The sequence below is a fragment of the Sciurus vulgaris genome (genome assembly GCF_902686455.1).
Source record: "Sciurus vulgaris genome assembly, chromosome: 9".
Classification (NCBI taxonomy): domain Eukaryota; kingdom Metazoa; phylum Chordata; class Mammalia; order Rodentia; family Sciuridae; genus Sciurus; species Sciurus vulgaris.
The window spans coordinates 36,910,449-36,931,712 of NC_136469.1; the positions used below are offsets into that span (position 1 = coordinate 36,910,449).

A 21,264-nucleotide genomic window follows, 5' to 3' on the forward strand; every position below is an offset into this window, starting at 1 on the left:
CAAATTATACCTTGAAAGCAAGGTATATGTATGTCCCTGTAGTGCATAGCATAATACTAAGTACATCAATAGGAGCTTGGTATATGTTTGAGTACATTTATTTGGAACTTTTTTTTCTCAGCAAGTACCACTACTTAGAGAAATATAAACTTATTAGTGAATATATAAGATTTCTTTTTTAAAAATCATAAATGTGACTCTGAAGCTTTAAGAGCATCTCTGAATTTAACAGTTATGTGTAGTTTATCCTGTTCATACTCATGCCTCTTACTGTATTTATCCCCATTTGTTCTTTGTTTCCAACTACAGGATTATCTAAATTGCCCCCCCCCCCACACTTTGGTACTAGGAATTGAACCCAGGGGTGTTCTACCTCTGTGCTACATCTCCAGCCTTTTATATTTTTTCTTTTGACATGGTCTAAGTTTCCCAGGTTGATCTCAAACTTGCAATCCACCTTATTATCCTAAATAGCTGGGACTGTAGGTGTGCATGTAGCTGGTATTGCAGTTTTGACCAGGATTTTCTCGTGATTTTTTTTTTTGTGATTCCATCTTCATGATGCTGTAAAATTTGCCCCTTTGGTTCACTAAGATGAAATAATTTTTCAGGGGGGATGGCAATAGAAGGGGTAGAAGAAGAGATTATCTTCTGAGTCTCTTACTACCTTTCAAGGCCCTAAATTTTCTTTTAGTTCCCAAATCTGTGATTTTGAATTTTAGGTCTGGTACAGAAAGAAGGGCCTGTGACTCAAGGTAGTGCTGCCATCCCACCAGTCTTGGAGGGGTAGGCTTAGGGTGTGGAAGACCTTATACTAGCTGTTGTTGAACAACTTCCCAATATTCCCTAACTCTCACCCCCCCATGAATGCAATTAGCCAGAGGTCCTTTTATTTGCATCTTATCTGTCTTGCCAAAGACAAAGAACGATTTATTTAGTTTATGAAATTGTGGTAGTGACAGTTTCAAGGCAGAAACTCCAAGCTGGAGGTTTAGTATGCTAAAGTTAAGAATGACATGCTATATAAACCAGTTTCCCCTCATGACTTCTTTTCTAAAAATCATAATGAGAGAGAGAGAGAGGTGCATATTGGTTAAATGTGCAGCAGTGTGATGAAGATCACAATTAAGTTTATGAACTTAACGGTCATAGCTGACATATACATGGGTTTTATTTTCCAAAGCAGTTATTTTTATTTTACAGAATTGGAGACTGGTTTACTGGCCAAGGACACAGAGCTAGTTGTCCTTACAGCTAGGTGGATAGGACCAGATCTTGACGTATAGACCCTTCTTTTATTTTTTTAGTACCAGGGATTGAACCTAAAAGTACTTAACCCCTGAGTCGGGTTCCCAGCCCTTTTTATTTTTTATTTTGAGACAGGATCTTGCTAAGTTGCATAGGGCCTCTTTAAGTTGCTGAGGCTGACCTCAAACTTGCAACATCCCTGCCTCAGCCTCCTGAGTCACTGGGATTACAGGCATGTGCCACCATGTCGGGCCAAACATGGGCCTTTTGATTCCTGCATTTTGCCTCAGCTACTTTTTAGTCCTATGAGTATGGCAGAGTTCCTCTTGTTAAAAGCTGTTATGACTTGGTAGCTAAATTATATGTAATTGATTTTTAATTACCGTAAATTTATATTCTATGTTGTTGAACTGTTGCATTATTTTCATTTATTTTCCTCCTTGTGCTATTGAGGAGCACGGAACTATAACAAGTACCTGTTAAAATCAAATCCAGCCTTCTTCATGCAAGTGGCCCTGTCTCATTTCTCTCTGCTCTTCCCCCTCACTCTTCTTACTCCAGTAAAAATGAACTTGTCTCAGTTCCACAAACAATTTTGAGTTTTGTCTTTACCAGGGTTTCTTTGCCTGGAATTTGCCTTCTCCCTTCCTCCTTTAACCTTACTAACTCCTACCTTCTGCAGTGGTTGGAAGTGGAGGTGGGTGCTGGAACCAGACTTCACCACTTAATAGCTGCATGATCTTGAACAAGTTACTTAACCCCTCTGTGGCGTGCTGCTTCTTTCTCATTGATGCATTGAGAATGATAACAGCTACCTCTTGGTGTGGCTGTGAGATTTAAATGGATGTAGTCTTGCCAAGTTAGAACTGCCTGGCACGTACTAAGGACTCTGATGGGTGGAAGGCTTTGCTGATAGTACCCACAGCCCCAGTGAGCTGGATAGCTCAGTTCTCTCTTACACTCATCTTTGCATGTAGCACCCTCTCCCTCTGGATTGTGACGGCCTGTGCATAACACTCCTCCACTATGAGGACAGGGATAACCATGTCATGTCTGTGTTGTTCACTTTGGGACACAGTACCTGGCACTGTGTAGGCACAGAAAAACATTTGAATAAATGAATAAGCAAAAACCTCCTTAGTGTCCATCATCAGCTTATCTTTTAGCCCGGCTTTCCATCTTTTCTGTGAGCATCTTTTTACCTTTCATTTGGGGCCTTTGGTGGGAATTTTTGAGAAGGCAGATGATAGAGAAGATCATCTGTCTCCCAGTTTAACCTAAATTTCATCATAGAAGCTTTGGAATTGTAATACATGAATTGCTCAGTGCAGTCTATTCCCTAAGAGGCCTGTCCAGTAAGGGCAGCCTCTGTGGGACAAGAGGCTACATAATGGATCGGCCTCTTGCAGAGTCGTTGCATTCTTTAAGAAAAAGTTGTAGTGGGTTCCACATACAACAGGCTGTACTCACAAGAAGCCCTGTCTTGATGCTGGCTTTAGTCTGTTTACTGACACAGCCCCCCTGCCCCCAGCTCTTGCTCTCTAAACACACACTGTCAGGATTTCCTGGCATTCAGTTTTTGCACTGGTCATCAGGTGTGCCATGGCCATAAAGTAGTGTTTGAAGCCACTTGACTTTTTCACCTTAGATGCTCCCTTTCTAATCAAGAGTGAAAACAATGTGAAAGGAAAAGCTTCTGCAAGAGTAGAGTCGTTTCTGGCTAGAAATGATGAGAGTCTGTTTTTTTCAGCTGCAGGGGTGGTGGTGAGCAGTCTCAGTCCTGCAGTCATGTGGAGGGGTTCTGGGTGAAGTAATGCCTTCCCTGAGGGGACAGGGGCTCGGATAAATCCATTAAATGATGTGAAGAGTACTAGAAGAATGAGCTCAGCCATTTATTGCTGAAGAATCTGTCAGGGTTTCCAGGGGCAGTAGTGAAAAGCAGAGGTAACCAACCCCCACACTGGACTTCACAGCCATGATCCCCTTCTCTCCACCCCCAAATTCAAAGCCTCTAGAAGAGCAGTGTGCGTGTATGTGTAAAATAGTAGGCTTTTATCCCTCAAAGTATTTTCATTCTTTTTTTTTTTTTTTTTTTGTACCAAGGGCACTTGACCACTGAGCCATATCCCCAGTCCTATTTTGTATTTTATTTGGAGACAGGGTCTCACTGAGTTGCTTAGTGCCTAACCATTGCTGAGGCTGACTTCGATCCTTCTGCCTCAGCCTCCTGAGCCACTGGTATTACAGGTGTGCACCACTGCACCTGGCCCTCAGGAACTATTTTCCCTGTAGTTAAGATACATTATAAAGGACAGGCAGTTCATTTATTTGTTGAATAATGGCTATATTATAGATTAACCTGGTTCCGGTGGAATGGCCAAATGCTCTGACCACCCTTTATAATGTTTCCGATGGATTCTAAAAGTAAACTTACAAATGAACTTATAGGGCCCTTTGTAGGAATATCCAGCTCATTCTCAAACTCAGTTTCTCCTAACTTAGAACATAGATCACTTCTGATACCACATGGGTGGGGATTTCCTCCCACACAGGCCCTGGTTCTTCAGCAGCAGACACCAGCTGGGTGCCCTCTAATGCAGTGCAGTTCTGAAGCCATGTACCTAGAGATCTATCTGGAGGTAAGGTATGATCCTACAGGATGAGAGCTCCATTCCAAAGACCTGGATCTTGCCACCTTAGAAGCCAGTTGCAAGCCCCAGGTCATTTTACCTGTGCTTCCATCCAACCATCTGTTAATGGGGGTTCCCACAATCCCCTCCTGAGGTTTAATTAATTTGCTTGAATGGCTCACAAAGCCAGGGAAAAGTTAGGTTTACTGGTTTATTTTGAAAGATATCACAAAGGATACAGATGAAAAGATGCATAGGGCAAAGTAGGGCAGAAGGGCACAGAACTTCTCTGTGCTTTGGGGTGTGCTACCCTCCAGGAAACTCTTTGTATTCGTTCAGCTTTCCAAAAGCTCTCTGAAATTTGTCCTTTGGGATTTCAGTGGAGGCTTCATTGCATAGACATGGATAGCTGTGTGGAAATGTGATTGGACAAAAGGCATGATCTAATGCTAATAGTCTAGGTGGGGAACCCCAGCAAGGCCTGTCTGTTCAGATTCTTTGGTGTTCCTTCCTCATAGGTACAGGGCAGAATCCCTTCTGAAATTAGGGTTTTACCTACTATCAGATAAGGTAGGTCAGAGAAAGACAGGGAAGATTAGAATTTCTCTTGGGGAAGAGAAATTCTAGTTTCTCTGGCTTGTTATTCTCTTTTCTACAGCCAATCTTCATTCAAGAACATCTACTGACATCTTCCATATTCCAGGGACTGTGAATTGCTGGAAGATGGAATGACTGTGGTGCATCCCTGCCCTGGGTAAGGTGGAAGGGGTTCAGCTGGCGAAGGTTAATTCCCTACTGTTCTGTGTAACTGGATCTAACAACATACCAAGAAGTAGACACAAGGGGGCCTTAGAAAAGTCTCCACAAGATTTATTAGATGATTTAGGCTTCTAAGCTTGGTAGAGTCCAACATTTTTTCATTCTTTTTTATTTAGTACTTTCTTGATTTTTGTTTTTAATCCTTCAATTTGAAGCATTTGATAACAAATACATGTTTTTTTAATTATTTTGATATTTGTGCTCATAGTCCCCCCCCACTTCTCATTGTCTTTTTAATTTATCTGCAGATGATTTTCTAAAACTTGATTATTGTTAGAAGTTATTCACCAGTTTTCTCAGAAACTAACCCAATGGATTGGAGAAGAGCGTGGGTGGAGAGGTAGGTGGAGAGGAGGCAGCAGGAACTGATTTCTGATAAGAATTTGTGGTTTCTCCCTGACACCCTTAGGCAGTATTGTTTCCACTTCCCTGTATAACCTCATTTTTAAAAAAAATTAGTTTCCATAAACATTGTAAGTTTTAGGTGTTTCTTCTATACAAAGAACCCTTTAAGAGTTTGCATTTTGGTATGTTTGTGAAACTAAGAATTTTATTAGTTATTACCAGCACCTGTTGAAATGTGAGGAACTCTCTTTGGGAATGCTGTTGTTCTCCCGAAGCTTACAGACTGTCAATATGGACCATCAGTAGTGACTCTTGTGTTTCATTTCCCCCACGTTCTCTGCATTGTGTAGAGTAGCAAATGAGGATTGTATATATCCATAACCTTGAGTGCAGGACGAGCCATACATAGGTTTTTACAACAGGTGAAAGGTGGTGGTGGTAGAGCAAGTGATGAAGTGGTGTCCCTGAGGAGATGAAAGACAGTAAGGCCCACATAGTCATACTCTTAGACCTTAGACTAGAAGAAGCAGAATTTTTTCCCATATGAGGAGGCAAATGTGGGCAAATTCTGGCTAACAAACATTTATTGAGTGCTTTTTTTTTTTAAGTTGTAAATGAACACAATACCTTTTTTTTTTTTTTTTTTTTTTTAATTTTTATGTGATGCTGAGGATCGAACCCAGTGCCTCACACATGCTAGGCAAGTGCTCTACTACTGAGCTGCAGCCCCAACCCCTTATTGAGTGCTTTTAATATGCTAAGCATTGTGCTAATTTCTGGGATCCGATGGAGGAATGAGACATGATTTACTTTTAGGGAGCTTACAGTTTAGTAGAGGAAATGTTCACAGAAGAACCCCATCAGGTACTGAGTACGGTCAGTTCTCATTGTCTGCAGATTCCATGTTTGGGATTTCACCTTCTCACTAAAATTTATTTGTAACCCCTGAATCAATGTTACTGGCCCTCTTATGGTCATCCACAGATGTGCGCAGAGTGGCAAAACATTTGAGTCTTTTACACATGTTCCCAACTGAGGTTAAGCAAGGTGACATTCTGCTGTCCTGTTGTAGGTCTTACACTGTAAACAAGTGCTTTTTTGCAGTACACTCAGTGCCTTTTTTTTTTTTTTTTTTTTGCGTTTTTTGTTGGTGATTTCATCATTTAATAAAGTGACTGTCAGCATAGTATTGATATGCTGTCCTTAAAAATAAGAAAGCTGTGGTGTGCCTTTGAGAGAATATACGTATTAGTTAAGCTTGGTTCAGCCTTGAGTTAGTACAGTTGGCTGTGAGTTCAGTGTTAATGAAGCAACAATATATATTAAGTAAGGTATCTTCACAGGGAAACACATTAAAAAGGTGTGTATTAATTAGTTGAGGAAAATATTGTAACTATAAGTTTGCAGGAACCTAACCGTGTTTTTTTCCTTAGTAATTGTTCGATATTCAGTAATTCAGTGTTTGTAGTGACTTTGTAGAACATAACTACTTTGAATAATAATAATTGACCTTACAGTGGAGGTACTAGGAGCACCCAGCAGTCTAGAGTATCAAGAAGGTAGGGTGGCTTGTTCCTAGGGATGGGTTTGGGAGGGGATCATTCCTGGTTTTTGTTTTTGTTTTTTTTCTTTTTGGCACTGGGGATTGAACCCAGAGGTACTTTACTACTAAACTACATTCCCTCATCCCATTTTATTTTTTATTTTGAGGCAGGGTCTCATTAAGTTACTTGGGGTCTTGCTGAGTTGCTGAGGCTGGCCTTGAACTTGAGATACTCCTGCTTCCTAAGATGTGTACGACTATGTCTGGCTGGGACTCATTCCTCTTGAAGGGCAGATGAGGTGGGGAATCAAAGTGGTGACTCTTATGGTTTTTTTTTTTTTTTTTTTTTTTTCTTATTTTTTTTTTTCCCTTTCCTTACGGAAGGGAAAAGCCAGAGAAGTTTGATAAAGGAATTTTCAAGGGATGGACGATTATGTAAAGTCAGAAGGCAGACCTGGAGGTAATAAGATAGCAGCAAGGATAGGAGTTTTTAGCTTTAACCAACTGAAAAGAGGTAGAAGTGAAGACGATTAATAAAGAAAATTAATAAAAGACAGAGAATGGCACACTTTTTGTTGGATAGACAATTCACTGGAGTGTTGAGTGTTACTAAACGTCAGAGGGCCCAGAGAGCTGACAAAGATGGTTTGCCCACTGGTGCAGAGATTCCAAGAGCCCTGAGACATGATCCAGGAATCTTAAAAGTTGAGACATGAAGATAGATATAAGGAGACCCATGCAGATTATCAAATGAGTGGCAAGGTTCTAACTGCAAAGGTTCTTTCTTTTTCTGCTTACAAGTCCAACACCACTAGTGCCACAAGAAAGACAGAGAGAACCAACAAGATGTGTTTATCCATTAAATTTAGGGAGAGGAGGGGAGAAGAGCTGAGTGGTCAAGGGTTGCTATGGTGTTGCTAATTGCTCTGATACACCTTTTCTTCACAGAATGAGATTAATATTATACTTCCAGAGTATTTTTTGTTATACATAGTTTTCAGTTCCCTTGTCATGTGATTTTCAATATTATGGTATTTAAGATTGGCAAGCGTGTATACTTAGGGTTTGGCCAATAGAGGTAATGATTCCTTTCAGTTCTGTCTCTGTGGGATTTGGGGCTATGGTCTGCTTCCTCTTGACTCTCCTCAGGGTTTGGCAACTCTGGACACTGGATTCTAGCCTTTCCGGCTGACCACTGGATTAGGTTTCCTTTCTTTTCTCATTGGTCATTGTGATGGAGTTTGGAATTGGAACAGAGACAAGTCATACACACACCACCATTGTGAGTCTTCTGAAAACTGCTGCTTAGTTCACTACACTGGGCACATTTGGCTGGTGACACTTGAAATGTGTCTAGTCTGAATTGAGATGTTAAGTGTAAAACTCACTTAAAAAAATGTTTTTAGACAGCATGAAAAACTGTGAAATAATATTTCATTAATAAAGATTTTATGTATGTTGGGTTAAATAAAATAATAAAATTCATTTCATCTGTTTATTTTTCCTATTTAAAATGTGGATATTGGAGTATTTAAAAAACATGTATGTGACTTTACATCTTCTTTCTGGATAGCACTGCTTCCTTGGGATTATTCCTTTGGATTTCCAAGGATCTATTTAGAAATGATTGCATTAAATGATATACTTACAAAGACCAAATTCTTGGGGCAGTTGTATTTGCAATGCCATTAAAGTTGCTGCTAGTATACCTGAATGTTGCTCTTGTAAACAAAAGTATTACTATAAAAAAATACTAAAATTCCATCTGCTGAAAAAACTTCTGCCTCAGAAGTGGCTTGTTTTTCTTAGAAATTTTTCTATAATAAAATGAAGTAAATACAACAATTGTACCATATAGAATACAACTGAATTCTTTTAAAAATCTATATCTGGGCTAGCATTTGCTTGTGTTTTGAACTAATCCAATATAATCAGGCTTTTAATTAAATGTGTAGTTATTTTTCAAAGGATCTTTTGAATCTATGTCACATTGAACCATGATATAGTGAGTTTTTGCTGTCCCTGAGAGAGTGACCGTTTTCAGAACTTGGAAGAACAGCTTTTTGCAAGACGGTCTTGGTACATATGACAGAAAAGAAATTCATTTAAAAGGATCTAATTTAAGAACCATTTAGTAAGTACCTTCTCCCTGCTCAGTGTTTTGCTTAACTGCACAAGCAAAACACAAAAGAAATTAAAGTGACCCATGTCCTGGAGAAGCTCCTCATCTGCCTGAGGAATTCATAAAGGACATTCTAATCTGGTGTATCTGGTGAAGTGTGAGCAGAGATTAACAGTTTATAAAATCAGCCAAAGCACTAAAATGCGACAACTATTTATGAAAACAATGCAGTTCCAAAGTTACCTGAATAAATACCACTTCTGCACATTCTTTTATGGGAATTGTAGCCTGCAGCAGTTCTTCTCAGAACTAAGACCTAGGGCAACTTGTAAGACACAGGGACTGTTCTTCTAAGGTATAGCCAAGGGAAAAACTGAAGCCTGGTTGTAGTTAGGGAGGTTCTGAACTCTTAAACAGATAGAGAATCCTTCAGAGATATTATATATAGAGTTCATTCTGTCTTCCCATTGCAAATTTTGAAACATTTTCAGAAAAGGGCCATTGTGGGAATTTTTTTTACAAAGCAGATAACCCTTGGTTTGTGTCCTCAAAGAACTTAGATTTGGCTTCAAAAGTTAGATGAAAGGCATTTTAGAAGAGGGAATTTATCAGTTGAAAGAGAGAATGCCAATTATTAACTTGAAAGCTAATTGTTTCATAGTTACAATTTTCTAGTTGTTGCACTAATTTGGTCTAGAGTTTACTGTTCCCAGGGGACTTTGCAGAGTCTATTTTAGAGTGCATGATTGCCTGGAGCTTCAAGAGAATTGGCTGCATTTTTGGCGGGTGGAGTTGGGGTGGGGAGGTGATTGACTTTCTTGGGTAAAATTATTATTTGCCAGATGTCATTGTGGCCAAAGTTGTTTATCTTGGCTTCATGTTGTATAAACACAATGTAGTCATCTCTGAACTTAGCAATTCAAATAGGACAGTGAGTACTTTTGTACTTGTGTATATTAAAAAAAGTACATCACATTTGTCTAGAACTTTATAGTTTTTCAAAGGGACTTTCAAATGCTCATATTGAACATTTGCAACATACTTCAGAAATAGGTGGAGGAAGTATCATCATCAACCTTTTATTTCTGAGGAAAGTGAGGCTTAGAAAGTCTTGAGTATCTTTCCCCATAGTCATGTGGATAGTGACTATACCAGAACTAGATAAAACTCACGCCTTCCAACCCAAGGTTCTTTTCTAGTGTGACAGCCTGTCTCAGCAGGGACAGTGCTGATGGTGATGACTCTCCTGGTTCTGGCATCTCCTGAGTTCCTATTGCATAGCCTTATCATGAGGAACCGATTCAGAGAAATGAGTGTCTGCTGATTCAGAACTGAACATCCTTTTACCAGCTTTCTCTTCTCATAAATTGATTTCTGTCCACTCCCAAGCAGTTTTCTTAGTTTTTGTGGCTATTAGAACTCCTCAAAACTTTTAAGAATCTGTCTGTCTGTCTCTCTTTTGATGGGGATTGAACCCAGGGTCTCGCGCAAGCTCAGCAAGCGCTCTACCACAGAGCCACATCCCCAGCTCAAGAGTCTTTTTTAGATTGCTAAAGATAAATTTATTATATGGGAAGCTTCTAATTCTAACTGTGTGTGCATATATATATGTATATATATACACACTACATATATATGTTTTATATATACACACACACATACTACATATATATACACACTACATATATTATATATATATATATTTTGGTACTGGGGATTGAACCTAGGGGCACTTTACCGCTGAGCTATATCCCTAGTACTTTTTATTTTTTGAGACAGTCTCACTAGGTTGCCCCAGCTGGCCTCAAACTGGTAATCCTTCTGCTTCAACCTCATGAGTGCTGGGCTTACAAGTATGCCCCAGTGTGTCCAGCTAATTGTAACTATATTATGAGTATCGCTGTTGTTACTTGTCAGACTAAAACTGAGGGAGAACTGGAGAGAAGCATGTTCTGTCACTGACATCTCTTAAGCTCAACACTGATTTCCTTGAATAATTTTTAGCAAATCTGTATAATTCTTTTTTTAATACATATGCATTTTGTTTTCTCCCTTTTTTATTTGTTCTTTTTAGATATTCATGACAGTAGAGTGCATTTTGACATATTATATATACATGAGTATAACTTATTCTAATTAGAATCTCATTCTTGTGGTCGTAGCAACTCTATAGTAATGTTTTATCATTGACTTTCACATTGAATAGGTTTATTAGCAGACCAGGAATGAGTGTGATAGCATTCAGAAGACTTACAACAGCCCTTACAAAACATGGACCTTGGACTAAGGTAGTAGCAGTGGAAGTTGTGATGGAAACTGCCATGTCCCCATTGGCAAGAATAAGAGGAAGCCAGGTATATCACGTGTACCAGATAAAACTTATTACATGGTCTTCACGTCAGCAGTGGTCAGTGAAGAGAGGACCATAGTACTGTGGTACTTCTAGCAAGACCTCCCCATGATTGTCTGGCCCTGTTAAACGTGGCATACTAAATATTTCAAAGGATGAATGAGTAGGGTCCTAAGTCTTTAGATAGCATATTTTAGAAATAAGCTCATAATTTGCTGCAGAAGCAATGAGATGACTTTATAAACTATAGAAAAGTGTCAGGCCAGGTCTGGTGCCATACATCTATAATCCCAGCTACTGGGGAGACTGAGGCAGGAGGATTGTAAATTCAAGGCCAGTGTGGGCAATTTAGAGTTTGTCTCAAAATAAAATTTTTGAAAAGAACCGGGAAATTGGGTGCTGTGGCACATCCCTGTAATCCCAGCAATTTGGGCAACTGAGACATGGAGATAGCAAGATTGAAGCCCGCCTTCTCAACTTAATGAGACACTACCTCAAAAGAAAGGGGGAGGGAAGGGTTGAGATATAGCTAAATAGTTGAGTGCCTGGGTTCAATCCCAAGTACCAAACAAACAAACAAAAACTGAGGATGTACTTCAGTAGTAGAGCACTTAATTATCATGCATGAGGCCCTGGGTTCAATCCCCTGTGTTGAAAAAGAAAAAATTAGAAGAGTGTCAAATGCCTGTTATTTTGTTTAATCCCACTTGGTGGCATATTTAATGGTAAAACAGGTTAATGAACAATTCCTAGTAATTCCAAAATTATCCCAGTGGCTACAGTAGTTAAAATAATAGTATTATTTGTGTGTTGGCATGGTAATTTGATTGAATTATTTATTCCTCTTTGAGATAGTTGTATCTCCATGTTATAAATGTTTAAAAAATTGTAAATGCTTAACTTAAAATGTTGTAGATGTAAAGAGGCCTTTTTACAGAAACATTCTTCCCAGGAAGACTCAGGGAACAGTCTAATGTAGCTCACCAGAATGAACAAGGTGAATGGGAAGATGCAGGGCTGAGGAGGCTGAGAAGTCTTGCCAGGAGGACCTGCATGCTCAGCCAGCATGAACTGGGACTCGTGAACTGCTACTTCTCAGAACTGACAGCCTCTTAGGGCTTTGTGTAGCTCTGCGTCACAAGCTCAGTTAACCCAGGTTGCATGTTCCAAAGCATCAACAGAAATGTTTGATTATGTTATAACTCTGTATTCAAATGGAGGGAAGATGAAGATTCTGGAGCAGAGAATTCTCCATTACATATTTTTTCAAACATACTTTTACTGAATTATATGATTCTGTTAAGAATAACGATAGCTTTTGATGGGAAAAACGCAAGCCTTGAAAACTAGTGGTGCTATAGAGCCCTTTTCAAAGTCACGTAGGTAATGAGCAGATGTGTTAAGAAAAAGTTTTTACAGGGCTCTTCAGGGCAACCTCTATTTTACTTTGTAACTGTGTGTCCTGCTCACATGATTTGCTGAAAATGAGAACTGTGAATGATTCCAACCCAATAGCTCAACTTTCAACTTCCTAAACAGGACTGGACTACTGATACTTTGCTAAGGTCCAAACACTAGTGACAACCTAGGTTGACATCAGTTAAACTTTAAAAGTTGCATAATATTCTGTTGCTAATGTTTTCTAACTTTTGAAAGTCTTAGAAATAATTGGTTGGCTCTTGTTAATTTCAGTGAATCCTGGGAATGGGGTGTAAAAATCATTATGCCTAAGGAAAAAGGATGGTTGATTAATGTCTGATATTGGACTTTTAAATAAAAGTCATGAAAGTCTTTATCTACGTTGTTGGTTGTCTCACTGATTGCAGAAATAATGAATCTTTTTACTGAGATACCCCTTCTTGGGGGTAGGGAGTTAGGCAGCCTTAGGACAGCCTTGTGTTAGTGGGTCTGACTGGCTACTGCCTTTTGGTGTTAAAGTTCAGGAATGAAAGTTACTTAAAACCACAACTTTATAGCTCATCTCCCAGGGCTACTGTTTCATTTATTAGGTCCAGTATATCCTGGAGTCTACCTTCTTTTCTTTCTTTCTTTTTTTTTTTTTTTTTCTTTTCTTTTCTTTTCTTTCCCTCCCTCCCTCCCTCCCTCCCTCCCTCCCTCCCTCCCTCCCTCCCTCCCTTCCTTCCTTCCTTCCTTCCTTCCTTCCTTCCTTCCTTCCTTCCTTCTTTCCTCTTTCCTTCCTTCCTTCTTTCCTTCTTCTCCTCATGTTGCCAGCATGCTGGTACTTCGTCAGATAACCTTTGTTTTGTTTTGTTTTGTTTGTAGCACTGAGGACTAAACCCAGTACTGAATGCCTAGCCCTTTTTATTTTTTACTTTGAGACAAGCTCATGTGTTTCCCAGGCTGGCCTCAAACTTGTGATTTTCCTCTCTCAATTTTCCCAGTTGCTGGGATTACTGCATGCATCACCAGGGCCAGATGACCCTTAAGTAGCACTTTTCAAAGAAAGTGTGATGTGTATAGTTTAAAATTTCCTCTCATTATTATATGTATTATATTGCTGCTAGCACTAAACAAAGTCTCCAAATAAAGGTAAATTGTGGAATTTTGCTTTTAGTTACTTTAAGAGTATAATAGCTGCAGCTGTAGACTTTTGTTGACTTACATAAATATCAATATTTTATTATGTTGTAGGGAAAAAAATTGTGTGATAGAATTGCACCCTTCTAGGGAACGTGCTTTTTTATATACTTATTTTAAATTTTCCTTTTAACTGTCTGAGATGGTTTTGACTCTGAAAATTTCCTTACAATAAAACCCATAGAATTGTTATAGAATAAAGAAATCCAGTAATCATTACTAGCAAGAGGGTTTTTTTTTTTTAAACGAAATTAGTTCTACTGGGGTTGGGGACTTAGCTCAGTGGCAGAGTGCTTGCCTACCATGTGCAAGACCCTAGGTTCAGTCTTCGGCTCTGAAAAAAAAAAAAAAAAAAAAAGTGAGAAAAGTAATCTTACCTGTTATTTGTAAACATTACATGCCTGTTATTAGAAGATATAGAAGAATTTTTTTTAAAAGTCATCCTTAGTCTGGCTACTCAAAAACATTTTAATATTTATCTTTGGTTTTGTTTTCTGTGTTTTTTGTTGTTGTTTGTTTGTTTTTGCCATGCTGGGAATCTAACCCAAGGCCTCATACATGCCAGACCCTCTATATTTGGTTTTAAAAAGCACATTTGGTATCAAAATGCATACAGAATTTTGAATCCTTTTCTTTTTAGTTAATATTACAACATAAAAATCTTTCTATGTTTCACGCATTTTATCTAGACATGCCATTCATTCATTCATTTACTCATTTCCTTTTTGTGCTGGGTGCTGAATGCTTTGCTTTCCAAAGTATAGAGGCATGGGTGTGGAAAATAATCTAGATTACAGTGAAGAACTACAGATCATCCTGAATTTTCATGTAATTTTTTGTTTTGTTTTGTTTATGGTGCTGGAGATTAAACCCAAGACCTAAAGAGTACTAAGCACATACTTTAGCATTGATCTGTATCCCCAGCCTCATGTAACTTTTACTTGAATCTGAAGGTTAAATTATCTCTCAGGCAGGAAGTTCCTGGTTTTAAGTCAAAGTACTAATACTGGTTGATTTTAGCCTATGTTTAAGTTAACCGTGTGTGGATAAAAAAGGGGGAAAAAATTCTTTGCTTTCGAGCCTGTCCCTTAACCTAGTGCTGGACTAGGCAGGGTTGACAGTGGAAAACAGAGCAGGCATCCTGTGTAGTCACTGGTGTCCTTGGCTCCTGAACAGGGATTGTTTACAGGAGAGCAGGGCAGGGTTCATGGCAAGGTGTCTGACAAAAGATTTAGTCACCCACAAAGCACATGACTGGGGCCTTGTCCTCAGAGGACTAAATTAGGGAGACTCTAAACATTCTAAGTGGCGTAGGATTCAAGATGGTGGAGAAAGAATTTCTTTAATTTATTAGTCAATGATGTCCAACTGCCTCCTCCTCAACATTTTCCAAGTCTATCCACAGATGGTCCTGCACAGATGTGCACCACTAGACATGCATGCACTATGGATGCCTAGTGGATGAGTGGGATGTGTTCACTCGTGAGCAAGGATGCCTGGGTTTCAGTCCTGGTTGCCACTCGCATGTTACATACCTCAAGTCAATTCCTTAACTTCTCTGGGCTTCATTCTCCTCATCTGTTAAAAGAAGATACTACTGCCTACTTTCTGATTAAATGAAACATATAGAACAATGCCTGGCTTGCAAATTAATCCTTAATGAATCTAGCTAACTATCATCTACCTTGTATGACCAAATTTATACATATTGCTGAATTTCTTGGGTGCTGAGCTAGTCAGATGGTTGGGTTAGTATTAGGGCAGGTGTGTTATTTATTTATGCAGTACTGGGGTTCAAATACAGGGCCTCATGCATGCAAGGCAAGTGTTCTACCGTTGAACTACAGCCCTAGCACCTATGTTATTTTTTGGTTGCACACTGAACTGTTATTTTGAGGATGGGCTGCTGCTTAGTAATCAAACACTACCTGCATCGCTTTTCTGAAGACAGACTTGGTTCTAATCCAGTGTACAAAGCCCTTTCGCCTAAGGCATGCTGCTTCAAAGACGTTCTCATACTCCCTTACCTAAGTCTACTTGCTCTCATCTAACATGAGGACCCTTTTTGTTTTTAATAAGTTTCATACTGAATTATACAGAAAAGTGTATATATTGTTTGCTTAGTGTTCAGAGCACCAGCACTGAGAACAAGAAACAACGTTCTATAACCTTTTTGAGTTGCTTCCTTGTGACCACACTTTGAAAGTCACAGATGGAAATGTTTGTGATTGGTTGTTCTTATGTATGGACGTCTTTATGGAAGGAAGGTTGGTTGGGGTACTGTGGATCGTAAACTCCACTGCTCCCCCTCTTCCTGCATTTATTTCCTTTTTTTTTTTTTTTACTAAAGTAATGTGAACTGGCAAAGAAGGTGTCTTTATAGAAAGAGTCATTTGATGAAAATAATTGGACTGGACTTTTCTGTCTTCAAACTAATTTTTCTCTATTGGGACTTCTGAGGGTTTTTTTGTTTTGTTTTTTGTTTGTTTGTTTGTTTGTTTTGTTTTTTTGTACTGAGAATTGAACTTGGCGATGTTTAACCACTGAGCCACATCCCAGCCCTTTTTATATTTTATTTAGAGGCAGGGTCTCACTGAGTTGCTGCAGCCTTCTGAACCACAGGGATTACAGTTGTGCACCACTATGCTCTGATCCTGAATTTTTATTACATATTGTGATCTGCTACTTTTTTATAACCTCAACAGTAAGGTCAAGGGAATGCAAAAATGCATCAATACCTACCTTGAAACTCTCCTGACTTTTTAATTCTCCCAACTGTAAATCAGGCATAGACCAGGTGTGGTGGCACACACCTATAATCTCAGCAAGTTGGGAGGTTGAGGCAAGAGGATAAGCAACAACCCAGCGTAGCCAACTTAGACCCTGTTTCTAAATAAATAAATAGATAGGACTGAGGATGTAGATTAGTAGTAGATTGCCCCTTGGTTCAAAAATAGAGTAACAAAATAAATAAATCAGGAATGGGAGCGGGCCTTTTCTCATGTCCAGTCTTGGATAGGAGTTGGGTTCTGAGATCACTGCATTGGACTGAGTTAGAGAAGAATCTGGGCACAACATGAAACTTTCAGTGTTTTGGTTGATTAGAGATTCTCTCCATGGGCAGGAGGTTGGACTGGTGTCTTGAGCACCAGGTATTTGCTTTCCATGATCTGAATGTAACTAATGGCATTTATTGATTCATAAACTTGGCCTTTTTCTATAGGACCCCTCAGTATCTAGGATGTGGGAATGAAGACTATACAAATAGCAGCTTAAAAAATTGAGGGACTGGAAAGAAAATAATTAAGAGCTTGAAGAGAGCTTGCAGAATGGGATAAAATCTTTGCCTAGTACTCTTCTGACAGGAAAAAAATGTATATATATACACACACATATATAAATATAAATTTGTCCATTTATTGACCAGGTTGTTTGGTGTTTTTTTAGTTATTTATATATATAAATATAAATATAAAAATTAATTATAAATCTTTAACAAATATTTATAATAAATATCAATTATACTTTAATAAATATATATATAAATAACTAAAAAAACTTAACACCAGGCAGATAGCCTAATCAATGAATGAGCAAATGAACTAAACAAATTTCTCAAAAGAAGAAATACAAATGGCCAACAAATACTTGAAAAAATGTTTAATATCTTTAGCACTTAGGGAAATGCAAATCGAAACTACATGAGATTTTTATCTCACTCCAGTTAGAATGGCAGTCATCAGTAATACAAAAAATATTTGTATTATGCTGGAGAGGACATGGGGAAAAAGAACTTTTTTTTTTTTTTTTGTGGTGCTGGGGATTGAATCCAGGGCCTTATGGAAAAAGAACATTTATACATTGTTGGTGGGACTGCAAAATTAGTACAACCACTATGGAAATCAGTATGGGGATTCCTCAAAAGACTAGGAACGAATCACCACATGACCAAGGTATTCTACTCCTTGGTATTTATCTAAAAGAACTAAAATCATACTAGAGTGATACCTACATATGTTTATAGCAGCACATTTTACCATAGCCAAGTTATAGAACCTGTCTGGGTGTCTGTTAACCCAGACAGACAGATGAATGGATGTAGAAAATGGGATACGTATACACAGTGAAATTTTACTTTGCCATAAAGAAGAATGAAATTGTGTTATGTGCTGATAAATCAATGGAACTGGAGAACATCTTGCTAAGTGAAATAAGCCAGGCTCAAAAAGTCAAGGTTTTAATGTTTTCTCTCATATGCAGAAGCTAGAGGGAAAAGAGGAATAAAAAAGAATTTCACTGGGCTGGGTTTGTTGCTCAGTGGTAGAGCACTTGCCTAGCACATGCCAGGCATTGGGTTTGATCTTCAGCACTGCATGCATACATACATGCATGCATACATACATACATACATACATACATACATAAGTAAATAAAATAAAGGTATTGTGTCCATCTACAACTAAAAAAAATTTGTTAAAAAAAGGAATCTCACAAAAATAGAGGGGAGACCAGTAGAGTAGAAGAAGGGGAACAAAGGTGACAGAGGATGGGAGGGGAAAAGGAGGTTCTGGGGAATTAAATTAACCAAATTATGCTACGTGCATGCATAAATATTTCACAATGAATTTCACTTATCATTTTAAATGTACCACCTTAAGACAAATTGAGGGGAGACCAGTAGAGTAGAGGAAATGTATCATGAAGAGGGAGGAGGGAAGATACTAGGGAATGAAACTGATCAATTTACATTAGGTGCTTATACTATGTCACAATGAGTGAATCCTGCTATTATGAATAATCATAATGTACCAATAAAAACAAACAAAAATATCTATTGATGGGCTGGGGGTATAGTTCAGTGGTAGAACACTATTTTCAATACCCAGTTCCAAAAAACAAAAGTCTGAATCAGTAGTCTCCCTGCCTTATGCATACCACATAGGTTCGGTTCACCAGACTTCTCTGCCCCTCCCTCCCAGAGTCTGGTGAAGTTCTTCTGTATTGTGGAAGTATCAGTGGGGGAGCAAGGTTCCAGTCAGTGTGTTGAACTGCAGGAGTGTGTGAGTCTTGTCAGCATTTGAAAACACTTTTCTAAGTGTGTAAACTTTGGATAAACCAAATTATTTTCTGTAATACATGGATCAGTGATATGAGGGAAGTTGATAACTCAGCCATGTGTAGGGCTACAAATAAGGTTAATGAAAATTATATTATACATATTATTTAAGATTCAAAAGTAGGAATTCCCAGCATGATACCAATGTGAGTGCCCGTGTAAGTGTCTCATTCTACTTCAGGAAAGAGAAGATTGAGAAAATAGAGAGATTTGTTGAGAGGAGAATGGACTTTGGGGCCCTAAAGGTCTAAACATACCTTCTCTCTACCCAGTGAGCTGCTCTGGAGTCTCAGAAAAATGATTGTGATGATACAGTTTTTGTTTGTTTCTCATTTACTGAAGAAATTTTAGAACTCTCAAACATGAGGAAATTGGTGTCCAAAGAGAGGCATCATTTTAAGTACAACAGTGGTTTTGATGTGCCTCTCTATTATTTTTTATCTGACTTTATACTGTGGAATTAAGGGTTATGGACCAGAATGACAGAGGAAATGACATTTTCACTTTTTAAAAGCCCAAGTGTCCTTTGTGTTAAAATACCACATGAGTTACATTGATTGCAGTGCCCATATGATGTGAACCTCTGGGAACTTTTGCTATAGGAAATGAGGTTAGAGTTCAAAGTGAGTGTACAAGTGCCTCCTGCTCAGAGTGTATGCACAAGACTGTCACAGAAGCACTGCTTGTTGCAGGTAGATTTGTATCAGGTTTAATGCAGATACTCAGTGTTTTTAATGCAGATACTCAGTGTTATCAAGAAGTGTCTGTTGGGCATCCAACATGCATAAAACTTGGCACATTGATAAGAAGATGAATGTCAAGGCCCAATTTTTATACTGAAAGTATTTATAATCTAGTTAGGATCATAAGATACACATAGTGTCATAAAATAATTATGTGTTAGGTGTTAAAAGGGTAGTTAAAAAGTATTAAAGGGCAATACAAGGACCAAAGGCCTCAGTAATCAGACAAGTCTTTTTGGGGAATTGGCATTTTTGCTTAAGGAACTGATTATCAAATTGTACAGTTCCCAGCCAGCAGCACCAGCATCCTGGAACTTGTTAGACATGTGATTTCTCAGACTCCACTTCAGAACTTCAGAATCAGGAGCCCCCAGGGTTGGGCAGCAGTTCATGTTTACAAGTTTAGGTTTGGACACCACTTTACCAAGGAAATGGTGGCTGAAAGATGTGCCGACTAAATTTAGGGAGGAACAACAACTGGCACACAGAAAGTACTTGAGGATGAGTGCCTGAATGAAGGGGAATGATAAAAGAGACCTGGTGTTTTCTGTGCCATTTAGTTTAGTTTCTGTTTCAGAGAATTCTTTCTGCATGCAGGTAGATCCTTTTTTTCTCTAAATGTCCTTTATAAATATATTGTCGTTTTGATCTCTTATTTAAAATGTTTGAATCTGCTGCATGAGAGATAAAATACATGTTGCTGACATCATTTGAAGCCTCTGGAAAAATGTAGAAAACACATCAGTTTTTTGTCTAACTACCTGGTAAAAAGCACATAGGCGTTTCAAAAGAGAATTTCATGACCTTTCATCAGATCCTAGGTAAATATCTATTAGAGATTGAAGTTTTAAAACTAAAATTGCATGTTTATACATAAGGAGTGGGGTGTTGTTCCCCTAGAACCTCTAGTACATATTTTATAGAATTTAGAGTTTGGGGGCATTTTTAAGGTCCTATCCTCTGATTTCTCTTGTGATTTTTAGGCCAGACCCTAGGTAATTGGAGAAGTTGGTTTGGAGCCAGCGTGGACCATTCGTTAGGTGGGCACAGGGTGCTGAGAGGAGGCTGTGCTTCTAGCCTTTGCTCTCCCAACCACTCTGTGCCTTAAACTGGAAATACTTTTATAGTGCTGCATAAGTGATATTCTGATTCTTTTTTAAAAAGAGAAAGTTATCTTAAAGACAGTTCAAGGAACCAAAGAACCCATGACCAGATTATGGCCCTGCAGTTAAGCTTTAAGCTCAATGTGTGTTCTCCTTCCTAGAAAAATGAATTCACCCTCTTCTAATCTGATTTTGTCTTGATACTATCAATTTAGCATGTGCCTTGGAGAGGCCAAGCTGTTGTCATGTGTGTGTTGCAGTCTTTATTTCTCAAAGGAGGTGCATTTTTTGAGTTCATTGTAGGGGGACTTTCAGGGTCACCTAGAGTATACAGTAATGTGTTAGGGTTCTGCTGCTATGTCATTAGTTTTTCCTCATACTTGTGGAGTGAAATACATGGCTACCATATGTGGAGATAGATTTCAAGCTTCCTGAAACCAAAGAGCCAGCCATGGATTTACCAAATTTTAGGGGTCTGTTAATATTTTCTTCAGCCAAATTCCAGGATGAGGAAAAAAAACTGGAGCAATCCTTTGTTGTTGGTTTTGTGTGTGTGTGTGTGTGTGTGTGTGTGTGTGTGTGTTGTTTTTTTTTGTTTGTTTGTTTTTTTTTTTTTGTATCCAGATTTTGCCTGTACTCTAGGGAAT

At 38.6% G+C, this 21,264-nt stretch overlaps 1 protein-coding gene across 4 annotated transcripts in view; it reads left to right on the top strand.

Moving 5' to 3' along the window:
- The window catches only part of FNIP2 (folliculin interacting protein 2), a 116,942-nt gene that overhangs the window by 15,716 nt on the left and 79,962 nt on the right, over positions 1 to 21,264 (top strand). Inside the window, exons 1-2 of one of the 4 annotated variants that reach the window (XM_079153541.1) lie at positions 3,822 to 3,887; positions 4,537 to 4,632. The exons of the other annotated variants lie outside the window; for them this stretch is intronic. Coding sequence (XP_079009667.1) covers positions 4,607 to 4,632 — 26 coding nt within the window. The 5' untranslated portion in view covers positions 3,822 to 3,887; positions 4,537 to 4,606. Of the gene's footprint in view, positions 1 to 3,821; positions 3,888 to 4,536; positions 4,633 to 21,264 lie in introns of those variants that run through there. 4 annotated transcript variants of the gene reach the window in all.